General features: G+C 46.5%; 1 protein-coding gene across 2 annotated transcripts in view; it reads left to right on the forward strand.

The window, feature by feature from the left end:
• Positions 1-19,405, forward strand: part of Ube4b (ubiquitination factor E4B) — a 98,544-nt gene that overhangs the window by 56,303 nt on the left and 22,836 nt on the right. For both annotated transcript variants that reach the window (XM_028757986.1, XM_028757987.1), the window contains 11 exons: positions 182-296; positions 3,033-3,116; positions 7,288-7,344; positions 8,105-8,221; positions 8,305-8,403; positions 9,157-9,270; positions 10,653-10,851; positions 13,438-13,576; positions 14,980-15,079; positions 16,347-16,474; positions 17,420-17,518. In XM_028757986.1, coding sequence (XP_028613819.1) covers positions 182-296; positions 3,033-3,116; positions 7,288-7,344; positions 8,105-8,221; positions 8,305-8,403; positions 9,157-9,270; positions 10,653-10,851; positions 13,438-13,576; positions 14,980-15,079; positions 16,347-16,474; positions 17,420-17,518 — 1,251 coding nt within the window. The remainder of the gene's footprint in view (positions 1-181; positions 297-3,032; positions 3,117-7,287; positions 7,345-8,104; positions 8,222-8,304; positions 8,404-9,156; positions 9,271-10,652; positions 10,852-13,437; positions 13,577-14,979; positions 15,080-16,346; positions 16,475-17,419; positions 17,519-19,405) is intronic.

Raw genomic sequence — 19,405 nt, forward strand, 5'->3', positions numbered from 1 at the left:
TGCAGTTTCCACTGACGTCTCCTTTAAAAGGCCAGATGTCACCAGTGTCTGCAGGGTCATACTTTGCCTAAGTAATGGTTGTCCAGCACGTTTGGTAGGTCTGTGTTCACATGACGGGCGGCCCGTGTGGCTTAGCATCCACACGCTCCCATCACAGCCCTTGCTTTTCGTGCCCCTGCAGGTCCTTGCAACAGCCGTCCTTCCTCGTGCCGTACATGCTCTGCAGGAATCTCCCGTACGGCTTCATTCAAGAGCTGGTGAGGACCACTCACCAGGATGAAGAGGTGTTCAAGCAGGTATACTCCAGCTTTTAGCTAAGTGTCTCTCTGCTGTCTAGATACACCATGTCATGGGGTAGGGGAGAGACTCATGAAGCTCCACCCCTCCCATGAACTTAGTGGTGGCTGTGGGCTGGAGAGATAGATACCTTCCTGAGTGATACAGCCAGTGGTGAGGTCCCATGCTCCTATGAAAAACCTCTCACCATGCTTCTGTGAGCAGCCACTAAGTAAACTCATTGAGTCAACAGGAGGTGTCCTGTCCAGCAGGGCATTAAACAGGGGTCCGGGGAGGTCACCTGAAAGAGGGCGGGGGGGGGGGAGGGACGGGGACAGGCAAAGAATCACTGTTTGTCTATAGTCTGATCAAACCGTAATTTTTTTTTTTTTTCTAACGGGTTATATACACAAAAAGGCAGGACGTGGGGAAGGGGATGATGCAGGAACATAGGTGTTCAAGGGGAGTACAGATATCTTCCAGAACAGAGTGTCAGATGGGTGAAGGTTCAGGGGAGAGATCACTATGACTCCGCCTATGATTCATTTGTCCTTATCTAAGTTGGTACTATCCACCAAGGTTACCTAGCTACAAGATCTGTGACTATTCAGCCTGGCAATTTTCCATCAAAGCTGCTTGTTTACAATAGCTTCTAGTCATCTGTTTCAGTGTTTTTCCACAGAGACCCAAGACTTTGTGTTTGCAGGTATGTATGACAGGTCTATTGCTGATTTTAGGCCTATGGCTGACTTTAGGCCTTCAGCATATAAGCAGGGCTGCCCCTGACAAGGAGGGAGGAAGGAAGGGAGGGAGTGGGTCAGGGCCTGAAAGTAGCCAAGTGACTAGTTAAGAGGAGGAGGATAAATGCCATGGGGAGGAGATGCCGGCTTGGAATGGGGTGAGGGTGGTAAATACAGATTCATGTGCATGTATGAAAAGGCCACCATGAGGAGATGGAGAGACGGCTCAGTGGTTAAGAGCACTGACTGCTCTTTCAGAGGTCCCAAGTTCAATTCCCAGCAACCACATGGTGGCTCACAACCATCTGTAATGGGATTTGATGTCTTCTTCTGGTGTGTCTGAAGACAGCTACAGTGTACTCATATGAATAAAAATAAATAAATCTTAAAACAAAAAGGCCCTCATGAAATCCATACATAAGTAGTATATGCTGAAAAGGAACTGACTAAGAAGGGGAGTGGGAAGCGTCTCTCCCACATCTCCCTGTGGCTGAAGATTAGTAGTTGAAGCTTTTATCTGCACTGGGAAGTTCTTACTCAGAAATAAAAGAATTACTTGCAATATGCAGGTCACAAAAATAATATGATGCCTAGGCAGACAAGCTGTCTCTGTAGACATGCTTGCTTCACAAGCCTGATGACCTGAGTTAAGTTCCTGAGCCCACAAGGGAGGGAGAGTACCGACGCCTGAAAGTTGTCCTCCATGTCTACATGTATGTGTGCACACACCTGATCATACAGCACGCCATACGAACACAGTAAGACTAAATGTCAAAATAGAACCCTTGATGATAGAAGCATTTTATGCTTATTCATATTTTGCCTGTTTATTATCAGTTAAGCTCTTACTTACACAAGAGGATAACTCTACTAAAAAGACTAAAGTTTAGAGTATTTCTTAAGACATATTTAAAGATTGTTCTGATGGACAGTTAATGGCGTTTATCTGTGTGATTCTAGAACTTTGTTTTGCCTTCTTGATTGCAGTTCTGTCATCTCCTGCCCCCGTGCTGAGTGTTACTCCCCACTTTCAAATTGCTTACGAAAGCACAAATTACATCCACCCTGTTTAATTGAGTTACGGAAACCAGAATGCTCCCTTCAAGCGCTGCTGTGCTACTTCACTGTGCTCCGCAGGCATCCATCCCGTGTCTTTTGTGCTGAAAGTTCCCTGAGGTGGAAAGCATGAGCTTTGAGGCCTGTGGGATTGGTGCAGGTTTCTAGTGGATTTCTTCTATGCACCCTTCACAGCTGTGGTTCACGTTGCCAGCTGCTGTGTATGGTTTCCTTCCATGTTGTTAGTCTTAGATGCAAGCCCACTCCTAATTGTGTGGCTTGGTGAGTAGGCACTGTGAAGTTCGAAGGTGAGCTGTGCTGAGCAGCGGGACTTGCACTCTCAAGTCAGTGCCAGCCTTGTGAGTCTGCCTGCCCTTCTGTTTCCTGGTCAGGTGACTATATTAGCAAGACATTCTTACTAAAAATGTAGTTTTCAGTTTGAACATTCATCAGCTGTCTCCTTGCTCTTAATTACTTGAATGCAACAGAGGAAAACAATTTTTTTTAAGTGTTGGTGGACTTGAGGAGAAAGTGGAACACTTACTGTAATTTCCATACAGATCATAGGTGTATGTTAATCAGCAACACGGTGGGGGTGGTGCTGAGGTGTGCAGGCGGGAAGCCCAGCAGGGACCCCTCCCACCCCTCAGCAATCCATCTGTGCTGGCTGCTGTTGGTGTCAGTGTACCCAGCTGGATGTGTGTCCTGCCAGAGTGCTGGTGGTCATCAGCATCCATCCTCTCCGTCAAAGTTGACCTCCTGTACTTAATGGGTAGTTGTCCTGAGGGACCAGTTGGCACCAAAGAATCATAGAATTTTTTATATGGATTGAGAAAAACGATTTGTCTTGGGGGCAGGGGAGTAACAGTCTGTCTGTGGACTTACAGACTGGTGGTCGTCTGACGAGCCTGCATGCTAACTTTTCCTCACACCTAATGTTTGTGCTTCTCTTTCTTACAGATCTTTATCCCCATTTTACAAGGCCTGGCGCTTGCTGCCAAAGAGTGCTCCTTGGATAGCGACTACTTTAAGTACCCCCTCATGGTAAAAGCTAAATTCTTCTTCTTTAATTGATGTCTAAGTACCCCTCATGGTAGAAGCTTGTTCCTTTTCTTTATCAGATCTGTGTTTAACCTTGTTTTCTTTTCTTTTTTTTTTTTTTTTTGAGACATAGTCTCATGTCTGCCAGGCTGAAGATGACTCTTAGCTCACGACCCTGCCCCCTCCTCTCAAGTTCTGAGATTACAGGTGTAGATCACTCTCGCTTTCAGATGTAAAACCTGAGACCCTGCTGTAGGCCAGACACAGTGTTGCTGTGTCCTGAGCCGCCTGAGTGTGTTGGCAGCCTTCCACACTGCGTGAGGCACTATGGAAACGTGCTTTGCCATTCTGGGTAGCCAGCACAAAGGATGATTTCAGAGCAACAAGCAAACTACTTGGGATTTAAAAATCAAGCAATAAGGAGGGTGGTGAAGACAGCTAGCTCTTGAGTTACCAGAGGCTTACTGTGCAAGCTTGACAGCTGGGAGCCACGTAAGGATGAAGGAGAGACCCAACGTACATGCTGTGCCCTACCCTATAGACACACGCGCAGGCACAGGCACACGCACACGTACAGTCATAATAAATGGGAAGCAGCATCAGATGGGGCTGGCAAAGTAGCTCAGCAGTCAAGAGTGTTTGATGCTCTTCTACAGAACTGGAGGTCGGTCTGCAGAACAGCCTGAAACTCCAGCTCCAGAGGATTTACCCTCTTCTGGCCTACACGAATGCCTGCACTCAGAAGGCATATACACATGTAGACACAAATAAAAATAAAAGAAATCTTTAAAAAAAAAAAATCCCCAACCAGATCATTTTAATATCTTCCCGTATAGCCCAGGCTAGCCATGTAATCATGAACCTCCATCATTCTCCTGAGTGCTAAGGTTACTGCTGCGTGCTGCCATGCCCACCTGGGACAAAATCGTTTTTATTGGGCCAGAGAGATGGCCCAGCAGGTTAAAACACTTGCCACACAACCCTGTGACCTGAGTTTGCTTCCTGGGAATCGACATTAAAAGCCCCGTGTGCTGGTTCCTGTCTGTAGTCACGGCGTACCTAGGGTAAGATAAGAGGCTGTACAGGATAGCTGGCTGCCAGCTTGTGGGCTAGCTAGCTTGGAGCAGCAAAGCACAGTAGTAGAAAAAGGAGATTCTGCCCTAAAACAAGGTGCAAGGCACTAACCAACTGCTGAGCAGTCTTACTCAGACTTCTAAATCGGGGCTTTGGCATGTGTCCTTGGCGCCTGTCCGTACATTGTGTGCCCATGCACAGATATATAAACACACACTAAGTGAATAATTTTTAAAATTAGCCTGTTAATAGAGGTTAAGGAGGTGATTTAGTAGTTAAAGTACTTGCCTGGCTGGCAGGAAGACTAAACCCACGTAAACCTCGCGTGTCTATAGCCTGCCTGCCATTGAGGCCGCGCATCCCATCCATGTCTATTCAGAGTAGACGTGCCTGGTGCTTCCAGGCGCTCGGAACAACCGCAGATTGGAAGAAGAGCCTTTAGCTAGATTCTCACTGAGACTCCACTCCCGTGAAACACTGCTGTCCGTATGAGTCGCAGCGTGGGCCATGACTTTAATACCAACACCTGGCAGGTGCTCCTGATCGCTGTGAGTTTGAGGCCAGCATGGGCTACATAGTGAGTTCCGGAACAGCCAGGGCTCTGTAGAGAGGCCCTGTCTGAAAATAAAAAACAAAAAATTCCAAACAAACAGCAACAAATGAGAGGCTTTTTTCTGTCCAGCATTTGCTTCTTTGAAATTTTGGGAGATGACTGTCTTCTGGTATTTTGTTACAGGATTAAAATAGAAAAAATAAACATCAAACCATGGAAGTCATTTACTATAGGACTTACATACAGGTACAGCTTTGTATAGAATGAGGCCATAAAGAAATTGAAACTCTAAGTTACGTTTGTTCCTTTACTCTTTCTCTTCATTTACTTCCATCATGTCGCTCACTCAGAATGTTGGGGATGCGCCCTGTACCTCGAAGTGGGTCACAAGCTCTTTTCTCTTAGGATACTCATAATTCAGGGTAGAAGTCGCGTCATCACAAAACATCTTCACAGTTAAGCTGTGACAGATGCTCAGACAGGTGACAGAAGGACTACTGTTAGAAAATCAAGACAAATGGCAGTGGTGGTGCACACCTTTAACCCCAGCACTTGGGAGGCAGAGGCTGGCAGATCTCTGAATTCAAGGCCAGCTTGGTCTATAGAACTAGTTCCAGGGACAGTGAGGGCTACACAGAGAAACCCTGTCTCAAAACAAACAAACCGAGAAAACCAGACTAGCATAGCGTTAACAAGGAAAAGGACATAATGTTGGGGATGAGATGAAGCTTAGCTGAGTGTGGTAGTTCACGGTCACCCAGTGGTCACCCAGCATTAGAGATCTGAGACAGAAAGTCATGAATTGAAGGCCAGCCTAGGCTATAGAGACTACGTCTAAAAACAAAACAGAACAAAAAGCCAGGTGTCTTGGTACACCTTGATCCCAGCACTGAGTCAGAGCAGGAAGATCAGGAGCTCGGGGTCTCCCTTGTCTGCGCAGTGTGTGATGTTGTCCTGGGTACACGACATCCTGCCTTTAAAAAAAAAAAAAAAAAAAAAAAAAAAAAAAAAAACGATGTTGAGCCAGGTGCACGAAAGTTCAGCAATTGAGGCTGAGGGAGGGCGGTCATTTCCAGACTTTATAGTGAGTTCCAGACGAGCAAGCCTGTGCTACATGGTGAGATCTTGTCCTCCTCCCCCCCCCCCCCCCAAAAAAAAAACCAAAGCGATAAATAAAGTTGAGCATGTTTCTGAGGCTGTTTCTAATAAACTGGCCGAGAGCGGGAAGTGGACTCTGCTGCTGCCTCAGCGGGGATGCTCTTAGTGCCGATCACCCTCACTGTCCCATAAAGCTCCCTCGGAGCTGCTGCTCTTGATCCTCATCTGGTTCGGTTTAGTGTCTCAGTGAAGAGAATGTGATGACAGGATCCAGAAAATGTCCTTGGTGGAAGACAGATCATCCTTTGTGGGAGAACGTGCTTTAACTTGGGGCCCGCTGTTGATGCTAGTACAGTAACAAGGGTGCATTGGGAGGGGGGGGAGAAGAAGTGGGGGGAGGAGGAGGAGGAGGAGGAGGAGGAGGAAGAGGAGGAAAGTACCACGGGGAGAGGAGGACTGTTGGAGCTAGCTCAGAAATAACTTGATTATTGGTGAATTGATGATTGGCAGGCTCTGGTTTGTCCTATGCTGCGATCTCCAGAGGGCTGTTTCTTATGCTGGTGCTACTGGGCAAGCGGCAGTCCCAGTACTTAAGAGGTTAAGGCTCAAGGAGAACTGAGAGTTCTGCACCAGCCTGGGCAACATAGCAAAGCCTTATCTGGAAGAAAACACACATATGCACAAGTGCAAACACCTGACACCTCACACACATGAGCACACACATGCAAGCACACCCCACCCCACCCCCACACCCCACAATGATAACAGCAGCAACCATAAATCACGACAGTGTCGTCTGGCAACCAGCATCAGGTTTTCTCAATTGTGGACGGTTTGTTGCCTGGTGTTTGGTGTTGAGATTGTTTCCAGCTTTCCCTGGATATTAATGTGATATCCTACACTAGGCCAGGAGAACTTACATCCCTGACTTCAAGCCTCTCCACAGGCTCAGTGGCTGTTAGGTAGCTTCTTGGGTCCAGAGTGAAGCCCTGGGTGGTGCTGGCAGGGATTAGCACACATAGTCTGTTCAGTGGGTCTTGTGTTGTGAAATGATACAAATGAGAACTCAGTCTTAAGAACTGAGTGCACACGACTGGAAAGCTGTTCACAGGGCAGCACAGGCGCTTTGTCCGCAGGAGAGGTGTGAGCGAGCACCCGCTGCCTGTGCTGCGTCCTCCTTGTCTAAGCTGTTGCTGTTTCCTGGTTTTTGGTTTTGTTGTTCTTTGCTTATTTTTTTTGTTTTGTTTTGCAGTTCACAAGTATGTATGTATGTATGTATGTGTGTGTGTGTGTATGTATAAGTAGGAAAACTATTGAGGCTGATGGCCTCACAGGGAGCTTCGCCAAGCATTTGTAGTGGAAATGAAAGCTGTCCCTTGCTGTCACACTTGGCACACTGTGAGACAGAAAAGAAAACATGATAGTGATTCTTTTCCTTCTTGTTTCTAGGCACTGGGTGAACTCTGTGAAACCAAGTTTGGGAAGACACACCCTGTGTGCAATCTGGTAAGTGCCTGCCTGGTGAGTATGGACACGGCCTCTGTCAGCAGGCCAGTTTTATTAAAGTCGTGTCGGCTAAAGGGAGAGACGTGTGTGTGTGTGTGTGTGTGTGGCTGCTCTCCTCTGTTACCTTGCTATTATATAGTGTATTCTACAACAAAGTCTGATTTTTTTCTGGGGTGGGGGTAAGCACTTTACAACTCGAAGAGCAAAGTGCCTTGGGACAGTGAGCAGAGCCTTTGAGTAGCATCAGAATGGATCTTTTAAATGTCACTGACCTATGGCAGAGAGTTAATGGTTTGAGGAGAGTCCTTGTCCTCAGTAGTGTGCCCTGTGCTATCGTACTAGTAGTAGTGTGACCTTGCCGAAGTAACAGATGGCCACTCACGCTCCTGTCAGTGTCCTTACTCAGATGGGGTGGCCTACACAGACAGCACATGAGAGTAGGTGGACCTGCGGGAAGGAGGGTCTTAATGGGAGGAAGACAGTGATAAGATAGGACAGTGGGATAGAAATACATCAGACTGCACACTCGATTGTGAAAGGCTAAATAAAAATTAAAACGTATATCTTATAAAAATTCGGATGTTGGAGAGTACCCTCTATCTGAGGTCAGAAATATTACAAGGAACCCAACCTGCTTGTGCCTTGTGTTTTCGGGTGCTGGGTGGCTAGAACCACCTCTGCCGCCGATTGCTGGACTCTCTGAGATCCTGCTGTGCCAGGTCCCTCAGCAGCTTAACTGGCCCTTCTGTGTTGTGTCTAGGTCGCCTCTTTACCCCTGTGGTTGCCGAAGTCCTTAAGCCCTGGTTCTGGGCGGGAGCTGCAGAGACTTTCCTACTTAGGGGCCTTCTTTAGCTTCTCAGTCTTCGCAGAGGATGATGTGAGTACACACCGGGCAGCTGCCCAGCTTGTCCTGATGGTCACTGTGGGCTTTCTAATTGCATGCATTCCTTTTTCTTTTAGGCAAAGGTGGTTGAGAAATACTTCTCAGGGCCTGCCATTACCCTGGAGAACACCCGCGTGGTCAGCCAGTCACTACAGCACTACCTGGAGCTGGGACGGGTAGGTGTTCAGAGGAGAGAGGGCGCCTCCCTGGGGAAGAAGGGCCTGTCCCATCAGTCTAGGGATCCCAGGTCACTCGTGTCATAGAAGTCAGACAATTTAAAAACAAGGCTTCCATGTAGACCCCACGCCCGTGGCTTTTAGCACTTGTTGCTGCTGCTGCTTCTGGGCAGAGATGAAACGCAAGCCTAGCACCTAAGGCATGCCAGTCAAGGTGTCTTCCAGTGACTGAAACCTAGCTATGCCACTTCTCGGGGAGCGTCATGCCCAAGTGAAAGAAACGTTACGTATGCTCTATGAAGTAGGCTGTCCAATGTGATTCTTTTCAGTGTGATTTCCCAGTGAGTTAAACAGTGGTTATTGCCGTATGACAAAGTTCAGTGAAATGTTGAAGGAGCAGACTTTGTAGAGGGACAGAGCAGACTGAGCTGCTGGGGCTGCTGTGCCTGGTGGCCATGCTCTCTTCAGCTTTCTACACCTCCCGTTCTAAACTGTAAAAGTATCGAGGCCACACTGGACATGCAAGGGAAGATGCAAAGGCTGTTTCTTAACACTAACTACTCAACATCTTTCCTATTGAGGTTGTGCGCGCGCGTGCGCACACACACACACACACACACACACACTTCTATTTGTTGATTGTACTTGGGTTCCCTACAAGGAGTGGACATGGGAGAGGAAGTTGGGAGCGGGAGGCTTTTATTAAAGTAAAAAAGAAATTAATTGGTTTTTTTCATTTTGAAAATAATTTAGCAAGAGCTTTTCAAGATTCTACATAGTATTTTGTTAAACGGCGAAACCCGTGAAGCAGCTCTCAGTTACATGGCGGCCATTGTCAATGCCAATATGAAGAAAGCCCAGATGCAGGTAGGAGTCCCCAAGTGCTTTCAGTTACTCATTAAACCTGTTCTCCAGTGCAGACTTGACTTAGCACCTCCCACACTGGGTTCTGGGAGTCAGGAAGGCAGCACGGAGCAAGACAGGCAAGCACCCTGCTCGAGGTATTGTGCAGGGGGTGGACATGCAGGCACAGGCATCCAGACAGTAGTAGTCGCTGGTGGAGTGTGAAGGATTCAGGAGTGCTTGTAGAGTGCTGGACAGGGGTGGACTTTGATCAGGTAGCAGAGCAGCCTTTTATTAAAGCCTCGACTGAAGAGCTGGTCATTGCAGGGCTGAGAGAAGAGCCCTCTTGCTGATAGTGTGTTAGCTTTGAAATGAGCCAGCTTTGTTGCAAGTCACAGGCCTTTGTGATGGGGACATGGGCAGGTAACAAAAGAAACCATGCTTTTGAGTCTGGCCAGGGTTTACCGATGAGGACTGTTGTAGAATCCGTGGAAGGAGACATGTGTCAGCCATGAAATGACAGAGGGTGGGCTTGGAAGCCAACTCAAGGAGGCACCAGGAACTCACGGACTCCAGTGTTCGTGGTAACAGTGGGAAAATGTAAATTGTAGATTGTTTAGAATAATAAGGTCTTAGAAGCAAAAGAATAAAAGTATAGAGAATTGCAAAATCCCAGTGTCTTTGATGCTCATTAGTGTTCTGGTATGTCATCTGTTGACATTGTCACATGGTAGTGTCACCCATAACTCAACAGCCAAGAACTACTCAGTCAAAAGAGGTCACATGCAAAAACCCCATCATGTTCTATGTAAGTCTACAGTTTTATATTGGGTCACGTTAACAGCTGGCTTTTGACACGTGTGGTCTGTAAGTTGGCCATACCTGATAGTTACCTCTCTGTGCCTCAGTTTCCTCATTTGCTAAGGGGGGGTTAAGAGTGGCAGCTAACCTGTGAGCCTTTTACATGTAAACCATTAGAATAGTTCTGAGTGTGTAGTGACCTCTGAGCCTCTGTTACTCGCAGAGGACTGTGCTCACTGTTTAAGATGGAAAAGCTATCGTGTGGGCGAAGTGCAGCTCATTGTTCTTGAGCAATAAGAAAGAGAGAGGCAGCTACAGTTACTGTACTCTCACTGACTTGATTCCCTGGTCTATAGTTCTTCTCTACAATGTGAATTGTATTGTATGGACTCTGGGGTTATCGTAGAGGTCAGTGAGTCTGTGGTAGTGGATGGATGGAATCCTGCTGGGCTAGCACCTGCTAGCTGATTGACAGTGCTCGCCACATGTCCTGGCACTGGCTTTCGGGCCTGCTTACATTTGAATGTGCTTTCATAGAAAGTTGCCCGAATCTGTGAAATGTGTGCCTAACAATTGTTTCAATTGCTTTGCGGCTTATGTCACAGGCAGATGATCGGTTGGTGTCTACAGACGGGTTTATGCTGAATCTCCTTTGGGTCCTGCAGCAGCTAAGTACAAAAATCAAGTTAGAAACAGTCGACCCCACTTACATATTCCACCCGAGATGTCGGATCAACCTCCCGAATGATGAGACACGGATAAACGCCACGATGGAGGATGTGAATGAGTGGCTGACGGAGCTCTGTGAGTGACGAGGTCCTTGCTAGGTCCCTCTCTCCTCCACCCGGCTCAGAGAGAGACAGAGTCACAGACACAGACAGACATAGTTAAAATTAGCATAGTAAAAATTCATCCTCAGATTACTCCACACAGATTCGTAGAACAGATGGGTGTGAGAGTAAAGAAAGAAATAACAGCAACTTTTTAAAAAGATTTATTTATTTGCTTTATGTACATGAGTGCCCAATCTGCATGTGCACCTACACACCAGAAGAGGGCGTCGGATCCCATTGCAGACGGCTGTGAGCCACCGTGTGGTTACTTGGAGTTGAACTCAGGACCTCTGGAAGAGCAGTCAGTGCTCTTAACCGCTGAGCCATCTCTCCAGCCCAAAACCCAGCAACTTTATATTCTGTAGATTTTTGTTATATTTTGACAGTTGAGACTGTGCCTATTTTAAGGTGTGATAACAATAATCTTGCTTCTGGGTGGAGTAGAACGAGTTCCTACTTCCCTGAAAATGGAGCTGCCCGTGACCAGATAGATGTACACCTTCTAGAAAGGGGGTTACTCGGTGCTCAGCCCTTCCCGGTGCGTGCTTACAGCCCAGCACTCCACTCAGGAGACTGAGATAGAAGACGTGAGTTCAAGGTCAGCATGGACCACGTAGTAAGACCCTGCCCTCCAAGACCAAGAAGAAAAGAAAGCAGCAGATACCTAATGGTTCACTTCATCACTCTAAAGTAACATTTGGCAAAACTTAACTAGAAATTGTAATACTGTTGCCGAGGTGAGGGAGGCCCAGGGAGGACAGCTCTTAGAGCGGCAGTGGCTCGGTAGGAGTAGCTGAAGAGTTGAGGACTCCATCCCTGTGTTGCCTAGGCAACCTTCAAGTTCCTAGACTCAAGCACTCCTCCTGCCTGGTCTCCTAAGCAGCAAGACCTTGCCCTTGCAGCAGTGCAGCCGGTTAAGGCTGCAGCTCTGCAGAAGAGACCGTGTGATGGTCTTCAGCGGCAGCGCCGGTGTATCTCATATACACTCGGGATTATTTGAATGTTTTTACATAAAAACCGATAAGTGGTTGAAGTGGTCTGACCACCATACTTGTACACAAGTGTGGAGTGCCAGCTCTACCCTGTGAGCCCAGTTGTGTGCTGATTAAGAACTGCTGTATAATGGTACCCGATCCATGATTCTAGTTTCTGCCTCTACTCACAACATTGATGGCTTAGTGCATAGTTCTTCATCCGAGAAGATCACAAACACAGGAAAATGACTGTAGTTTATTAATATGGCCTAATCATTTCAGACTGAAGTAATACGTTCAGCTTGGAAAATGAAGATGGTTTTATAGAGTTTATCAGGAAGACACATCATAAAAGATTGATTTATGCCACCATTTAATCAGAAAAGATGATATAGGACATTAATTAAAGCATGAGGAATTTATTTCTCGTGTAACATCACATAAGTTTGTATTTTAAAAAATACTCTTGGAGGCTGCACCCAGTGGTGTATACTTTAATCCAGCACTGAGAGGCAGAGGCAGGCAGATCTCTGTGAGTTCCAGGACAGGCAGAAGTTCATAGAGAAGACCCTGTCTCAAAACAACACAAAATAAAATTTCCTGGGCTGGGGAGATGGCTCACTTGATCAGTAAAGCGCTGTGAGACAAGCATGAGGGCCTGTGCTCAGCTTCCGTGTGCCCTCAGAAAAGCTGCACATGGCAGTACATACCCGTCACCCCAACACTGGGGGAAGGAGCCAGGATGACCTTTGTATCATCCCCTTCAAGCTCGTGATGTCTATGTTCAGTGAGATACCCAGTCTCAAAAATGAGGTGTATAAAGGTACAAGCTCCAGCCTCATGTATGCAAAGCCATGTACTCAAATGCACACACATTCATGCCTTGTCTTCACACACACAAGCACATGATACACACATGTACACACACACGTACTACATGTCCTCACACATACACATGCACACTGTGTCCTTACACACACGCACACCATGTCCTCGCACACATGCACATGCACATCATATACATGCACATACACGCACACCATGTCCTTACAGACACATGCACATGCACATACACACATGCACACCATGTCCTCACACACAGACACATGCACATACACACATGCACACCATGTCCTCACACACAGACACATGCACATACACACATGCACACCATGTCCTCACACACAGACACATGCACATCATATACATGCACATACACACATACATACCATGTCCTTACAGAGACATGCCCATCATACACACACACACCATGTCCTTACAGACACATGCACATAATACACACATACACACACGCACACCATGTCCTCACAGACACATGCACATCATATACATGCACATACACACACACCATGTCCTTACAGACACATGCACATAATACACACATACACACACACACCATGTCCTTACAGACACATGCACATCGTACACACACACACACCATGTCCTCACACACATGCACACAGAAATATTCTTAACCTATTTTCCTTCAGAATTGAACTTTTTCCTTAAGACTTATAACTGATTTCACGGAAGGATACATGTTTGTTTGTTTTTCTTTGTAGATGGCGATCAGCCTCCGTTTTCTGAGCCAAAATTCCCTACGGAATGTTTCTTTCTCACCCTGCATGCACATCACCTCTCTATTCTGCCTAGTTGTCGTCGCTACATTCGCCGACTCCGAGCCATCCGAGAGCTCAATAGGTATGTGCCATGCTCCCTGTCTTGGCTGGCTGTTCCTGCTGCCTCTTAGGCACAAGGCGTTGACTGTGGTCAGTATATCTGAGAGTAGGCTGTGTATGTTGCAGGGTGCTGTCTGCCTCTACTACTATATTGGTGCTCATTGTCAGTGTTCTTCAGGTGATAAAATGATCCAGGGGTTCATCTCTCAGCCCTTGATGTTCCTTTCTGTGGTTACTAAAGTCTGTTTCCACTGGTGTGAGAATGACCAGGGAGGGACCACTGTGAGGAGTGCCTGCCCTCCAGGTGTACCCATCTTGCTCTGGATGTCAAACCCTGATTTCCTGTGATAATCAAGAGAAACGAGTGATTCACCTTTGGCCTGTGTTTGTGTCTGAGGAGCCCAAAGGCTGGCTTGTAGCCTCACCTGTGAACTATCAAATCATTGGCACCATTGCTGTTTCTAACTTAAGCATCTCTGGATGGTCAGGTTCTCCAAGCAAACAAGCATCTCAGCACATGGAAACAGACCTTTGCTGGACAGGCCATCCAAAACCACTTCCATTTGGTCTAGTTTGGCTGTCAGAAAAACTGTCATATTGAATATCTGTAACTATAGATTCCTCAGCATGTACACTCACCTAGACTGTAGATCCATTCGTTTGTTTGTTTTTCAGACCAGCTTTCTCTGTGTAGCCTTAGCTGTCCTGGCTAGAACTCATGGAGATCTGCCTGCCTTTGCCTCCTGAGTGCTGACATTAAAGGTGTGTGCCACTGCTTGGCAACTCTGTAGATTGTTTTAAAGTTTGGTTTCCACATATAATGGTGTCGCAGTCCATTCTTTTTTATACTTTTATGTTTTAGTTCATTGGCTATAAATTTTTGAAGCAATTTGTTAATTTTTTTATTTTAAAGATTTATCTAATTAGATATGTATGAGTGTTTTTCCTTCATGTGTGTCTGTGCACCATGTATGTACAGTGCCCATGGAGATCAGAAGGAGACATCAGACCCGGAACTGGAGTTACAGATGACTGTGGCTCCATATAGGAACTGGGAAATTTACCAAAGTCCTTTGCAAGAGCAACAGTGTTCTTAACCCTCCTTATAGGAACTGGGAAATTTACCAAAGTCCTTTGCAAGAGCAACAGTGTTCTTAACCCTTGAGCCACCTCTCCAGCCCTTGGGATTCAGGAGCAGGCTGATCTCTGAGAGGTCAAGAGCAGCCTGCTCTACAGAGTGAGTTTCAGGACAGCTAAGGCTATAAAGAGAAACTCTTTTCTTGCAAAACAAACAAGCATACATACATAGAAACATGCAAAGTACTTAAGTATGAAACAGTTATGTTAGAGAGTCCGAGATAAGATGGACCTGGGTGTTTTCTTTCATTTGATTGTTAGGATTTTTGTTTGTTTTGTTAATTTCAGAACGGTGGAAGATTTGAAAAATAACGAAAGCCAGTGGAAGGATTCCCCACTGGCCACCAGACACCGCGAGATGCTGAAGCGCTGTAAAACTCAGCTTAAGGTTTGTCCAGCCGATTGACGTAGTCATGGCCAGCCTCATGTTAGTAATATCCTCGCCAGAATAAGCACCATGAGCAAGCACTTGTGTCCTCGATATTTCTTTGTTGTTCTTTTCTCTCAAGGTAACATGGAACTATTTAAAACTCGACGATACCTTGTGTATTTCTGTACCTCATTATTTCAATCTCAGCAGAGAACATAAGTTCTTATGTAGTGAATCCTTAGTAAGTGTTCTCAGCCGCAGTGTAAGCTCCACACCCTTCCCTGTGCTTGTGAAGACATTCCTGCCCTGCCACAGCCATGCTCCCAGACATGCAATCTTGTTATCACAGCAGGCGACACGGCGCATGGTTGTAGAAAGATCCCCTTCACCTGCCCCCTCGTTCTTTATGTCTAATTAAAAATGGTCTGTTCAAAGAACCTAACTACAGACGGAAACATCCCTGCTGGTAAAACTCAGGAAAACAGAGACACATGAGCATTTTCTGCGTCGGTGTTTAGAACCTAAAGCTGGGTGTTAGCTGCCCCTGGGCGCTCCTGACTAGTGGGAGTATAGAGGAAATGTCTCTGATTTCTGTGACAAGCTAGTTTCAGGTTTTCGCTTGCTAATAGTCCAGAGTGCTTTTGAGATACAAAATGGAGCTGGACATGGTGGCTCGTTCCTGTGACCCCAGCATTGTAAGCTGGGCCGAGACCGGAGCGTGGCTATGACTTCTTAAGGCTGTCCTGAGCTACAGAGAGAGACCCTGTCTTAACTGAACAACGGGATGCAGAGTCGCCAGAGCCCTTCTTTCAGATCTGTAGCCTCCTTTATATTCCATAGTTGTGACTCAAGGGGTCTGTAATAAGCTAAACGTCCACTTATCACGATGTGGCATCTGTGTGTGTCTCCTCTGGCAGGTCCTCTGAGGTGTTGCAGCCTAGTAGGCAAACGTTTTGCTTGAAGGTAGCGCAGAAGTGGTGGTGCTGAAATTCAGATACAGTTTGTCTGGCTTTTTCCACTGATTGTCCAAGTTCCTGAGCAGTGGTGTCAGTGACTGACCCCTGGCACTGACTGCTGGCTTCTGTGCTCGGTGGTTTGCGCCGCTTATCTTCCTGTTGTCTTTATTCAGAAAACAGAAAGACCTTGACTCAACCACTAGTGTCCTGAGGCTAGTTAGAGATACTAGACCCTAGTTTTCTCATCTCCTGGCCCCTCCCTGCCTACCCAAGCTCAGGGGCCTTGGCATTGGACTAATGTACGGGTGGGGGCCCATCTCCTTCCACAGAAACTGGTACGGTGCAAGGCCTGTGCTGACGCTGGCTTACTTGACGAGAGCTTCCTAAGAAGATGTCTGAATTTTTATGGCCTTCTCATTCAGCTGATGCTGCGCATCCTGGACCCTGCATATCCTGAGTGAGCGCGCTTCCTTCCCTCTGCCTCGTCTCCGCTGTGGCCGCTGCCTTGTCTCACTTGTTCTTCAGTCATCACTAAAACCACATCCTTACCCTCCCGAGAATCTGTGTTTCAGTTGTCAGATTGTTGTTCTATGTAAATACATACAAAGCTGTGTTAGTATTTCCCCATGTGTTTTTTTTTTTTTTTTTTTTTTTTTTTTTTTTTTTTTTTTTTTTTTTTGTTTTTCGAGACAGGGTTTCTCTGTATAGCCCGGGCTGTCCTGGAACTCACTCTGTAGACCAGGCTGGCCTCGAACTCAGAAATCCGCCTGCCTCTGCCTCCCGAGTGCTGGGATTAAAGGCGTGCGCCACCACCGCCCGGCCCATGTGTTTTTTAATAGCTGTCATTTTAAAGCTTTGCTATAACATTGGATGGCTAGAAAAGGATGTTTCTAAGTTGGAATCTAAGTGCTAGAGATGACAGGCTCCTGAGCCTCCTCAGCACCAGGTCCAGGAGAGCCAAGGATAGTCACTGCTGCTTAAGTCATGGTTCTTAAGTTTATTGTGAAACTCCTGGGTCACAGGTATTCGTGAGGTTGTCTGTGTCCCTAAAAGACCGGGGAAGCTTATATAAAACATATGCTGGCCTTGCCCATTCAGCATGAGTTCTCGAATTCACCAAATGCAGCCTTTGGGTTTCTTTCCCGGTTTAACTACTGCCTTAAGTCTAGCAAGAAATCCAGATGAGGCGAACGCTCAAGCGAACGCTCACCAAAGCACGCCCACGTCCCCCCATCCTCTCAGCACATGGAAAGGTCACAGTTGTTTGCCTGTGTACCTTTTACACGGGTGTGTTACACAGTAAGGGCCGCTCTTTCTAAAATGGGGTATTTAGAAGTACACGCCCCTGGTAATCGACGTGCCATGACATCATTTGTAAGTTCTCCTTTTTTCTCCTCTACAGCGTGACACTGCCTTTAAATTCAGAAGTCCCCAAGGTATTTGCAGCATTGCCTGAGTTTTATGTAGAAGATGTTGCCGAATTTTTATTTTTTATTGTTCAGTAAGTACTTCACATACTCTTTGTTCTTCTGCTTATTTACTGGGCATGGTACCATGAGCCGTGTTGTTAGCACAGCTTCAGTTAAGTCTGACGTTCTGTAACTCCATTTACCTGAACACTGCTCAGAAATTACAGGAATAAACCCTGTTGAGCAGCAGCCGATTCCATACCATCTCCAGGACAGAAGCAGGATGTGGGTGACAAGTTCTCTGTGAAACCTGAGCAGACTGTTTTGTAATTGAATATGTTCCTGAGAAATGTCTCAGTAAATGTTCAAAACCAAAAATACCCACAGCTGTATTTGAACCCAAAATGTGGCCATTTGTAAGACTGGAGAAGCTTTGTAAAGAATTGGTTTCATCTTGTCTGATATTTGGGAGAAGTTAGGCTTTTTGTTTCGATTTTTGTTTCCCTAAAATGCTCATTTCAGGGCCTTGAGCCTTCCCTGGCCTCTCAGTGGGACCTCAGGTCAGCTGCCCAGCATGTAAAGGGCCCTGGATCCAGTCCACAATACCAGCAAAAACAAACAAAGGCCTTCACTTTTCATTTTGGAACCATAAGAGGTGATTCCTCATCACCATAGCATCCTGGGAACGGTACTGGTTGGCAGAGGGATGTTTGTGAAGTCTGGTTTCAAAGGCAAAAGTGGCATAGACCAGCAACAACACAAATCCTAAGTTAAAAAAAAGCAAGTTTGTGTTAGGTCATAAAAGCTACCCAAGCTGAGCATGGTGGTGCATAGCTGTAATCCCCGCACCTGGAAGCTCAGGCAGGAGCATTGTGAGTTCCAGGCCAGCCTGGTCTACAAGTGAGATTCTCCCTCATTCAGCAGAACAGACAAGCTATCTCCATGCAGGCCCAGCCACTAGTGATAATGTGGATTTTTGAATGGCAAGAATTTTTTTCTTAGCTTTTTATTGATTCTTTCCGATTTTCACATCATGCACTCCAGCCCCACTCATTTCTCCGTCCCCTCGTATCCTCCCTCCACCCTTGCAACCTACCTTCCAAACAAAGTAGAAAACAAAAGTAAAATAAAACAAAGCATAAAAACCTATCATCATGGGAGCTGTACTGTGTCACAATGTGTCACACAGTATAACTTTTGTCCTTACATCTTTACTTGCAAGTATTTATTGCAATGAGTCACTGGACTAGTTTGAGGCCTCTGGCTTCCTCTCCGCCATCAGTACTGGGTCCTCTCAGATCTCCTGTTGCTGCCCTGTGTCATGGAGATCCTGCAGCTCTGGGTCTGCAGGACCAGCCCTTTCATATGCTCCGCCATTTCACAGATGAGGTAGATGTTGGGGTGGGCCGATTCCAACATGGGTTTGGATGGTAATTGAGTCCACTAGCTTGCCTGCCTGCCTACCTACAGCTCTCCTGCATCCGTTCCAGCAGTGGAGGGGCCTCTCCTGAGTGCTGCAGCCACCAAGGGGTGGGGGCGGTCTCTCCAGATGGGACCACACCTCTTCATGGCAGGCTGCTTACCGAGCCAGCTCACCTACTTGGCTGCCACCAGGTCCAGCTCTGTTGTGAAGCCCAGGTGATGTGCAGAAATGGCAAGAAATTTAAAGGTGATTAAAGGTTCAATTGGCTGAGTAAACCCAGTGTTAGAATTTAAATAATCACATTTTAAAGTTTATTCTAAGCACAGTAATATAAAGACACTCACTTAAAAATTTTAATTTCTTAAAATTCGAACTTTTTTTTTTAAATTGGGGCAGGGGGCTGGAGAGAAGGGTCTGCAGTTAGGAGTACTGGCTGCTCTTCCCGAGGACTGGAGATCAAGTCCAGCAACCACACAGTGGCTCACAGCCATGCATCCCAGGATCTGATACCCTCTGCTGGCATGCAGGTGTACAGACAGACAGCACTCATTTGCAA

This window comes from Grammomys surdaster, unplaced genomic scaffold (genome assembly GCF_004785775.1).
Source record: "Grammomys surdaster isolate TR1022 unplaced genomic scaffold, NIH_TR_1.0 126185, whole genome shotgun sequence".
Taxonomy (NCBI): Eukaryota; Metazoa; Chordata; class Mammalia; order Rodentia; family Muridae; genus Grammomys; species Grammomys surdaster.